This window comes from Sinohyriopsis cumingii, unplaced genomic scaffold (genome assembly GCF_028554795.1).
Source record: "Sinohyriopsis cumingii isolate HCF-2022 unplaced genomic scaffold, ASM2855479v2 utg001176l, whole genome shotgun sequence".
NCBI lineage: Eukaryota > Metazoa > Mollusca > Bivalvia > Unionida > Unionidae > Sinohyriopsis > Sinohyriopsis cumingii.
The window spans coordinates 4,081,489-4,093,771 of NW_028315968.1; the positions used below are offsets into that span (position 1 = coordinate 4,081,489).

Here is a 12,283-nt window from a genome sequence, read left to right on the forward strand (position 1 = left end):
ATGAAACAGCTATAGATGCCCTACATCAATATGCACAAAGACACTTAAGGGCATTCATGTATCTGGTGTCCCTGAGCCATTTATCCTAACCATGACCTTGACACTGAAGTACATGAGGATCATGAAGATTCTGATGAAACAAAAGGAACTGTTCAGGTCGGCTAGGGTTACACTTTGGAGGTGTAATGGCAATTGATGTGAAATGAAACATTCCAGCAATAGGAATATAAACAACACTCAAAAAATTCACTTTTGAACACAAGATGAATCCACTTACCTGTTTCAGCAATTTTATAATTACAGCATGAACAATCCTGCATAATCACACACCAAATTAACCCAAGTCAGTCAACCATAATATATGATCTATTCTTATGTCACGTGTTTAGGCTCGAATAAACAGTAACACAAGAAAGAGTGAAAACAACAAGCTTTGAAAAACAATAATTTATTTCCCTGGAAATATTCTGTAAAAATGAAAAAATACGAACTTATGGTTTTATAGAATCAAATCCAAATATAATCAAAGAATAATCCAAGAATTAAATTTTTGGAGTCCTAATAACAAAATGTTCTTCTGATTTCAAGTTCGAAGCCCAATGAAGAATCCAAAATGGAAGACAATGACATATGGTGAAATCTGTAGTGTTGAATTCTACAGTTAACTTTAGAAACAAGAATTATCCCCCCAGTTTTGGAAATTTAAAAAAAATTCTTATAAGAACTGTTTTTGATTAGGAATCTCACAAGAGCACATGTATTTTCCAGAAAAATAACAGAATTAATCCTTTTGAATCCAAGTAATTTGAAATAATTCCAATTTAAGTAATTTGAAATAACTCCAAACAGCACAACATACAACTTCCAGTGCAACAGCCCAGCTTCTACTGAGAATAATTCTCTAAAACATAGGTTATATGTCTTCTAAATGTAAACAAGGGGTTCAAGTGATCATGTTCTGGAAACTCATAGAAACAAAGTACTTGATAAAGATCAAGTCTACCCAGTGTGACCCTGATGAAAACAAATCATTTTACTCTAAGAAATAAAAAATAATGTGGTTGCTAAACATTTTGAAACAAGGCCAGGATTTAGATCAACACCTGGTGTTTATAAAACAAACAGTCAAGGTCAAATTATTTTCTGAACAAAGTATCATCTCTAGAGAATAAATTTACGTTACAACACCATGTAATAAAAAATATTTTTTTAAAAGGAACTGACAAACAATTAAATTGAAATAAATATATATTAAATCAGACATAATTAAATCAAATATACATAACACTATATTGACCTACTATTGAAATGAGTAGTTCTCATAAAGATCTACACCCACCTTTCATGATTTTATGTGACTATCTGTTTTGCTTTGGTAATAAATAATAAAATTGTACAGCAATAACAGTAACAAAATGTCAAACTGAACCCAAGTCAGTGAAAAGTGAAATAATGGTCACAGTAAATTACTTTTATGATGAGGATGTGGCACTTTGATAACAAGATGCACCATCTTGCCCTGTTTCATGATTCCAGGTATAACAGTATTATACAGTAGATAAAACACCAATTTGGTCCTTTGCTAAATGCAAAAACTATATGAAGTAAAATGCTAAATATGGATCAAAATAACTTTCTTTTGTTGTAAGACTGGTACTAAGAGGGATGCTTACAATCACTAACATTCCTGCATAAACTGTGCTTGAGACTGAACCAACATATAAGTCAAAGTGGCTTACTTCTGTGATGAGAGAATAGTACTCATCAATATACATCCTCTCACCAACTTTCATGGCTCTAGTTACGATGATATACACGTGTATCCTGGGTGCAAAAAACCTAGCTGGTCATGGGCTAAATGCAAAAACATAAAGTTGTTGATGTTGTTGTAGGGTTTAATGCCATTTTTCAGCACACAATAGGCTATACATGGCGGCCAGTATTAATGGTGGAGGAAGAACCCGGGAAATCCCCGGAAAGAACCACCGACCCTCGAGAAGCTACTGGCAAGATTTCTCACATACCCACAATGGTTGAATCCGAGACTCGAACACAGAGCGCTTTAGACTACTCGGACACTCGGGGCCCCAAAACTTAAGGTAATATCATTTGTAATGTGAGTCACAGTGACATTCTTTTATGGTAAGGGTGTGGTACTAATAGAGACTCATGCAATTCCATATTTTGATAACTCTAGCATGAATTGAGCTTAAGAAATAAACTTAAAGCACACAATTTAAACAAAGTCTATAAGCATTAAACATCATAGTGACCTACTTTCATGATGAGAGTGTAGTACTCATCAAGATGCTTTCCCTCACCAATTTTCGTGAATCTAGGCATAACAGTGGGGGCAAGATGGGCATAAGCTACATACAAGTTAGTAACATGTGAAATGTAGGTCATAGTGGGATTCTTCTGTGGAAATAGCTTGGTATTCACAGAGTTGCATTAAATCAGCCAGTTTGATGATTTTAGAAAAACTAGAGTTTAAGAAAAACAAACTTAAAACATAATTTTACAAAAGTCACTGAAGCATGAAATATACATCATTGTGACCAGCTTTTGTGATAATGGTGGAGTAACTCATCAAGCTGCATCTCCTCACCAACTTTTATGAATCTAGGTATAACAGTATAATAGCTAGGTATAACAGTATAATATCTGGGTATAACAGTATAATAACTAGGTATAACAGTATAATATCTAGGTATCAGTATAATATCTAGGTATAACAGTATAATATCTGGGTATAACAGTATAATATCTAGGTATAACAGTATAATATCTAGGTATCAGTATAATATCTAGGTATAACAGTATAATAGCTAGGTATAACAGTATAATATCTGGGTATAACAGTATAATAACTAGGTATAACAGTATAATATCTAGGTATCAGTATAATATCTAGGTATAACAGTATAATAGCTAGTTATAACAGTATAATATCTAGGGTGCAAAAAAAACCTAGTGGGTCAAGAGCTAAATGCAACAGCATAACTTCAGCTAGTAAAAGGAGAAATGTAGGTCACTGAGACATTCCTTTGTAACAAGAGTATGGTACTAATGGAGATATATACAATCATGTAATTTGATGATTCTATCATGAATAGAGCTTAAAAAATAATTTGATGATTCTACCATGAATAGAGCTTAAAAAATAAACATAAACTACAATATGTACTCAAAGTCAGTGAATAGTGAAATATAAGTCATAGTGACCTAAGTTTGTGATAAAGGTGTAGTACTCATCAAACTGTATGGTTCCTGGTATAACTGTATTTATACAGTACGAAGAAAAAACCCTGTTCCAAATGCAAAAACTTAGCCAGAAATGTAAAACTAATGAATATATTGGTATAAATTTGGCTCGCCGCCTCCCCTAAAACTACTCAAAACTGCTGCCAAGGACCTAAAAAAAAAAAAAATGATTGACATTCAGTGCGGGTGTACAGATGTACATGATTTAATCTGTGCAGACACCAACAATGGGTGGGAGGGAGTAATACAATTGGCTAACCTTACTTCACAGGAGAAAATAAAAAGTCCAGGTACATCTCAGCTGGAACATCCTCACAGGATGCATACAAGGTCAAAACATTAACCTGCATTAATCTCTTCCTAAAATATTTAGGAGGATGCATCTAAGCTATTCTATCTTCCCAACCTGTATACAGGGGATTGATAGACAGTAGACAGAAATAATACAAGCACATTTGTTAACATCAATTATGTGGTAACTAGGTGAGAACATAAGTGCAACTTATTAATTTCATAAGAGATTAAGTAGATGCAACCCTCATTGGTTGTTACACACAGGACATGAGGGTCAACATGTGTGAAAAATAGGGTCACTGGTTGCAGTGAACAAGTGGTTGCTATATATAAGCAAATTGTACCAAAAATTTGGAGAAACCAGGAAATGGTACATTGCCTCTGTGGATATGGTATCACTGTATATGGGTGGCTCCAAACCAGACTTGACTTTATTTTTGTAACACTTTTCAGGATCCTGTTCAGTGTTCCCATTCATATTAAACACGTAAGACAATGAATCAACATAATTTTTGTCATGATTTGACCAGGATGTTATATTAGAGGCTAGTACTTCCTTCATTCTGGAGCCACGTACCATATGTACTTACAAGACAATCCAACTGTATACTGAAAGACTTAGATCTGCTGTCATATAATGCACCAGCAGATCTGGGTCTGTGTAATTTGTAAGGAGTAATCAGTAGAACAAACAACACAGACTCTTATCTGTAGGTGCATTATGCTATGGCAAATCAGGATCTATGTTATTTGTAGATTGACTTGACTTATACATCAGTATATACGGTAGTATACAAATGACTGTTTATAGGACCTACCAGTAGATACGTAACTGTTTTTGATCAAGACACTACAAGTATATAAACACTGGGTAACATAAAATCTCATGATACTATCTTAGATGACCCCAAAAGTAATGAAGCTTAATATGACTGCCATTGGTTACATATAATACTTTGCTCACATGAGTAAATATAGTGACTTGTATACATGCATCTTAAACCACCAGCTGGATAAGAAACCATACAGCCAATAGAAGGACAGAGGATTAAGGTAAGATAATAGCAGTAGGTGTACTGAATATATACATGCAAGGTTAAAGGATATTACTGGTGAAATGTAATCCAAAATTTCTATATTAACTTGTCATACATGTACAAATGTCATGTACTAATTATGCTAAATCTGTGCATGTAGTTACAATATGTAAGCTACAGATTAGTTGAGATGGGGTGATACTGAACTGGTAGTTATTCTATCTAAATTATTTTCAGTAACTACGGGGTTAATGGATCCTTGTGTGCCAAAAAATAGCGGTCAATTTCAAACTAAACAGATTCCCAATGTTAAATACGTCAAAATCATTCAGAATTAGAAATTTCATCCATTTACTGGTGAATACAGCAGAATTTAATCAAAAACATTTTTCGCAAAACAATGGACCCAGGCTCCATTCCTTGAATCAATCCAGAAACACGTGATAACCTTATTATAAGATCTTAAATCTTCAACCCTCACTATAATCCCTTAATTATGACATCATTCCTGTTACAAGACAAGTATGTTCATAGATCCCATTTCATTACTTAGTAGTAAAATTAAGTGTCATGTACTATTTACATGTATAAGGTGGTCTCACTCACTACAAGGTGGTATATTCAATGGCATCCATGGGTTGTGTTATAAAGAGGGAATACACTATCATACTTCATTTTAAGGCAGTCTCACTGTAAGGTGGTATATTCTATGGCATCCATGGACAATGTTATCATAAGACAGAACTGTATTGTGTACTTCATTTTAAGGCAGTCTCACTGTAAGGTGGTATATTCTATGGCTCCCATAGGTAGTATTTAATGAGTACTGTAATACAATATATTATGAGTTTTAGCAGTGATAATTTGGGTACAAATTACTTAAAATCCCAAATATTCCAGCATAACATAAATATCCAAGTATCGCTTGACTTCATCAACTTGACATAGCTATTAACTAAATGTCATATTTTTAACTTCGCAAGTGAGATGAACCATTTCAGCCAACATCAAACAAAGTAAATGCATCATGTGTTTTCTCTGATGTTTTTGAAAAATGAAATCAAGGAACTATGCAACATTTATGACTCAAGCTGGGCTGGATAAGGTGTAAGTACTGTATCAGTCCCGGCCATAACATGAGATATTTGGGGCAATGACTTCTAATCCAGGACAACAGAATTTATACATTGTAATTCTAACTGATAGGAATCCTTAAATTAGATATTTTAATTACAAATAGGTAAAAATATCAAATCCACTGCCACTTGAACAAACAATTTAATTTTGCAAGATTCAAATACTTCACCAAAAATGTTCACATTCATTCCCAAATTGTCCCGTTAAACATGCAGCTTTAAAGTTGAGATTACTTACTATCAGTAATGATTACGGTTTGAATACATGACCCCTATTGAATACATGATCCCTATCCTATGAAGACCTCTTTACATTTGAGGGTTGTTTCAAAATAGCTTTGAAAATGTTTTGATTTTGTATATTTTAGTGAAGTTTAAAAAACTATTTAAAAAAAGAGCTTAATCTGTTGGTCTAACAGCAATTTAATTAATATTTTTACAAATTATAGCAAAAGTCATACAGGTCATGTAGGCGTTAAACACAGATTATTTCTGTAATTGGGTGTCATTTTTTTAGAATTTGATAGCATACCTTTAAATGGCAATTATTCACTTGATTTGGATCCTCATACATCCATATTTCTTTTGAAGATCATCATTTACATGCACCAAGAAGTGCATACGGCAAAATCAATGTTAAAGTATCTGGACATTTTTTGGATGATCAACGTAAAGGTATGATCCAGTACAATTTAGACTGGATGTCAAGTACTGTGATGTCACAATGAAAGATATGCATATTATTAAAAAATATTCGAACTACCCAATATTGTGACAGTTAGATGCGACATCTTCTTTTCTTGACCCAGTTTAGTACTTAGTCACCAAAGTAAATGTCTACAGTGATAGATAAATTTTGTCTACAAGTTTCTTGAAGACAGTCACGGTACAGAGCATACAATAATCTGGAATTTAAATAGACTGTCATTAAATTATATTAGTATTAAATTTTTAAACAATAATTTAACCTTAATTAAATAAGAGTAAATGCACCTACATGACCTGACATTCACTACTGCAGTTAGCATAATGTAATGTAGATACAACAGTTAGCATAAATGTAGGTACAACAGTTAGCATAATGTAATGTAGATACAACAGTTAGCATAATGTAATGTAGGTACAACAGTTAGCATAATGTAATGTAGGTACAACAGTTAGCATAATGTAATGTAGGTACAAGAGTTAGCATACTGTAATGTAGATACAACAGTTGGCGTAATGTAATGTAGGTACAACATTTAGCATAATATATGTACAACAGTTAGTATAATGTAATGCAGGTACAACAGTTAGCATAATGTAATGTAGGTACAGCAGTTAGCATAATGTAATATAGGTACAAGAGTTAGCATACTGTAATGTAGATACAACAGTTGGCGTAATGTAATGTAGGTACATGTACAACATTTAGCATAATATATGTACAACAGTTAGCATAATGTAATGCAGGTACAACAGTTAGCATAATGTAATGCAGGTACAACAGTTAGCATAATGTAATGTAGGTATAGCAGTTAGCATAATGTAATGTAGGTACTCCTATCAGTTTTAAATAATTACATTGTACAGTTTATGCTTCCCTTGTTTAGTCATCTTTCCAAATACCTGATGTAGCAACCAAAATGGAAACATCAAATTTAAAGGAGGTGGTTGTTGAGGGGAGTTAAAATTCATGTAGATGAAAAGAAGAGAAGAGAAAATCAGAACCGGCATGAAATGAGAGCATTTTGCTTAAGGTAGGCGACTATCAAAGGCTTTAAGAACTGTGTCAACGGAACATGTTAAGAAGGTAATGCATTAGATTTTCCCAAAAAATATTTTATAACGTATTTATTGCATCAGAATTTAGCTCTAAGATGTTAAAACAGACTTCTAATGTGTAAGAGCTATTTTACTGCATTAGAGATTACTGACTTATTACAAGCATGCGTAAAACCAAATATAATGCCCTGTGACATTTACGCTCCTGAAAACTAACACATTAGAGATGCAAATTATATTTAATCAGAGGGTGTTTTGCATGAATTTCTTGATGCCATGAATTTACAATCCTTTATGAAATTTCCAACTAGAGATTTTCAACATGGTTGCCATTGACTCGTATACTTATTATTCATTATTTTGGTTTTCATGTGAATTTTTGTGTAAAAATTCCATATTAATATGACCATCCATTTAGGAGGAGTAGCAATAATAAGATTTCAAGGTAGTGCCATTGTGAACTTATAGGATGTCTGCACAGCACCATGTTCTTTTAGAACCAGCTAGATCATGGGATGAACATGTATCTAACGTTTTGTGCCAATGTACACTGGCTAAAAGACAGTTGGCTGTATGATGAAAGACAACAAGCCGTCACACTGGCTAAAAGACAGACAGATGTATATTGAAAGATAACAGACTATCACACTGGCTAAAAGACAGATGGATGTATGATGAAAGTCAAGAAGCCATCACACTGGCTAAAAGACAGATGGATGTATGATGAAAGAAAACAGGCCATCACACTGGCTAAAAGACAGACAGATGTATGTTGAAAGATAACAGGCTATCACACTGGCTAAAAGAGAGATGGATGTATGATGAAAGAAAACAGATCATCAAATAAGCTAAAAGACAGATGGATGTATGATGAAAGACAACAGGCCATCACACTGGCTAAAAGACAGACAGATGTATGTTTAAAGATAACAGGCTATCACACTGGCTAAAAGAGAGATGGATGTATGATGAAAGAAAACAGATCATCACATAAGCTAAAAAACGGATGTATGATGAAAGACAACAGGCATCACACTGGCTAAAAGACAGATGGATGCATGCTGAAAGACAACAGGTCGTCACACTGGCTAAAAGACAGATGGATGTATGATGAAAGACAACAGGCCATCACACTGGCTAAAACACAGAAGGATGTATGTTGAAAGATAACAGGCCATCACACTGGCTAAAAGACACATGGATGTATGATGAAAGACAACAGGCCATCACACTAGCTAAAAGACAGACAGATGTATGTTGAAAGATAACAGGCTATCACACTGGCTAAAAGAGAGATGGATGTATGATGAAAGATAACAGATCATCAAATAAGCTAAAAGACAGATGGATGTATGATGAAAGACAACAAGCCATCACACTGGCTAAAAGACGGATGTATAATGAAAGACAACAGGCAATCACACTAGCTAAAAGACAGACGGATGTATGTTGAAAGATAACAGATCATCAAATAAGATAAAAGACAGATGGATGTATGATGAAAGACAACACGCCATCACACTGGCTAAAAGACAGATGGATGTATGATGAAAGACAAGACAGGCCATCACACCAGCTAAAAGACAGATGGATGTATGATGAAAGACAACAGGCCATCACACTGGCTAAAACACAGAAGGATGTATGTTGAAAGATAACAGGCCATCACACTGGCTAAAAGACACATGGATGTATGATGAAAGACAACAGGCCATCACACTAGCTAAAAGACAGACAGATGTATGTTGCAAGATAGCAGGCTATCACACTGGCTAAAAGAGAGATGGATGTATGATGAAAGATAACAGATCATCAAATAAGCTAAAAGACAGATGGATGTATGATGAAAGACAACAAGTCATCACACTGGCTAAAAGACAGATGGATGTATGATGAAAGAAAACAGGTCATCAAATAAGCTAAAAGACAGATGGATGTATGATGAAAGACAACAGGCCATCACACTGGCTAAAAGACAGATGGATGTATGATGAAATACAAGACAGACCATCACACTGGCTAAAAGATAGATGGATGTATGATGAAAGACAACAGGCCATCACACTGGCTAAAAGACGGATGGATGTATGATGAAAGACAACAAGCCGTCACACTGGCTAAAAGACAGACAGATGTATATTGAAAGATAACAGACTATCACACTGGCTAAAAGACAGATGGATGTATGATGAAAGTCAAGAAGCCATCACACTGGCTAAAAGACAGATGGATGTATGATGAAAGAAAACAGGCCATCACACTGGCTAAAAGACAGACAGATGTATGTTGAAAGATAACAGGCTATCACACTGGCTAAAAGAGAGATGGATGTATGATGAAAGAAAACAGATCATCAAATAAGCTAAAAGACAGATGGATGTATGATGAAAGACAACAGGCCATCACACTGGCTAAAAGACAGACAGATGTATGTTTAAAGATAACAGGCTATCACACTGGCTAAAAGAGAGATGGATGTATGATGAAAGAAAACAGATCATCACATAAGCTAAAAAACGGATGTATGATGAAAGACAACAGGCATCACACTGGCTAAAAGACAGATGGATGCATGCTGAAAGACAACAGGTCGTCACACTGGCTAAAAGACAGATGGATGTATGATGAAAGACAACAGGCCATCACACTGGCTAAAACACAGAAGGATGTATGTTGAAAGATAACAGGCCATCACACTGGCTAAAAGACACATGGATGTATGATGAAAGACAACAGGCCATCACACTAGCTAAAAGACAGACAGATGTATGTTGAAAGATAACAGGCTATCACACTGGCTAAAAGAGAGATGGATGTATGATGAAAGATAACAGATCATCAAATAAGCTAAAAGACAGATGGATGTATGATGAAAGACAACAAGCCATCACACTGGCTAAAAGACGGATGTATAATGAAAGACAACAGGCAATCACACTAGCTAAAAGACAGACGGATGTATGTTGAAAGATAACAGATCATCAAATAAGATAAAAGACAGATGGATGTATGATGAAAGACAACACGCCATCACACTGGCTAAAAGACAGATGGATGTATGATGAAAGACAAGACAGGCCATCACACCAGCTAAAAGACAGATGGATGTATGATGAAAGACAACAGGCCATCACACTGGCTAAAACACAGAAGGATGTATGTTGAAAGATAACAGGCCATCACACTGGCTAAAAGACACATGGATGTATGATGAAAGACAACAGGCCATCACACTAGCTAAAAGACAGACAGATGTATGTTGCAAGATAGCAGGCTATCACACTGGCTAAAAGAGAGATGGATGTATGATGAAAGATAACAGATCATCAAATAAGCTAAAAGACAGATGGATGTATGATGAAAGACAACAAGTCATCACACTGGCTAAAAGACAGATGGATGTATGATGAAAGAAAACAGGTCATCAAATAAGCTAAAAGACAGATGGATGTATGATGAAAGACAACAGGCCATCACACTGGCTAAAAGACAGATGGATGTATGATGAAATACAAGACAGACCATCACACTGGCTAAAAGATAGATGGATGTATGATGAAAGACAACAGGCCATCACACTGGCTAAAAGACGGATGGATGTATGATGAAAGACAACAGGCCATCACACTGGCTAAAAGACAGATGGATGTATGATGAAAGACAACAGGCCATCACAAAAGCTAAAAGACAGATGCATGTATGATGAAAAACAACATGCCATCACACTGGCTAAAAGACAGATGGATCTATGTTGAACGACAACAGGCCATCACACTTGCTAAAAGACAGATGGATATATCATGAAAGACAAGAGACCATCACACTAGCTAAAAGACAGATGGATGTATGATAAAAGACAAGACAGGCCATCACAATGGCTAAACGACAGATGGATGTATGATGAAAGTCAACAAGCCATCACACTGGCTAAAAGATAGATGGATATATGATGAAAGACAAGTCAGGCCATCACATAAGCTCTTCTGATCTATGACAAATTGAGCCTAAAATTACACACATCCCTGAGCTATGACAGAATACAATGCCAAAATAAATTGCATCTGTTTGTCCCAATATTCCGTTAAATGTCCCAGTTGTGGGGGAAATGTATGTAGTAACAGAAAAGGTGCTCTTGTAATCATCCATCTGAAATTGTACACATCACATTCCATAAAAACAAATTTCCCTTAGATCAGTAACTTTAATCCTATCCAATTCAGGCATCTGCCAAGTAACCATGGAATCAGTGGATGAAGACATGTCAAATGAAGAGTACTCTGAAACCCAGGAAAACGCCACAGCAGGCAATCCTACTCGACCATCATTCAGGTAACTCACATAAACAAAATTAATAATCCAACATGCACAAAAGAATCAAAAGTAAAATGAGCATTAAAGAATGGCCTAAGTTCATTCCTAATGTATAGGCATAGTGACACTGTGATCAAAGCATAATCAGAATGGTATGGGGTTGATTCCCACTATCAGATCAGCCTGGATTGAATACTATGAGGTGTTCTTGGCAAGACACTTTACTTACAGAACAAAAGCTTCGGTGTCGGATCCATTCTGAGTGACCATAGCTGTAGAACCCCATCGATACACAATTTGGATTCTTACCAAGTAGATTTTCCATTTTCCATACCAAAAGCATTAGCAAAGATGACAATTATACTAGGTGTTATAAGATGAATGAACTCCACAAGGGGATTAATAGACAATATTACTCCTTTTTAAAAACTGAGATTAAAACTTCAATAATATCAAACAAATGACATGCCTGACTGA

General features: G+C 35.1%; 2 protein-coding genes across 3 annotated transcripts in view; one reads left to right on the top strand and one right to left on the bottom strand.

Moving 5' to 3' along the window:
* The window catches only part of LOC149772792 (uncharacterized), a 132,806-nt gene that overhangs the window by 69,221 nt on the left and 51,302 nt on the right, over positions 1 to 12,283 (bottom strand). The gene's annotated exons all lie outside the window — the stretch shown is intronic.
* LOC149772793 (NAD kinase-like) overlaps positions 4,399 to 12,283 on the top strand; it is a 163,802-nt gene continuing 155,917 nt past the window's right edge. The window contains exons 1-2 of the mRNA XM_089947280.1: positions 4,399 to 4,611; positions 11,716 to 11,824. Of these exons, the coding sequence (XP_089803406.1) occupies positions 11,733 to 11,824 (92 nt within the window). The 5' untranslated portion in view covers positions 4,399 to 4,611; positions 11,716 to 11,732. The remainder of the gene's footprint in view (positions 4,612 to 11,715; positions 11,825 to 12,283) is intronic.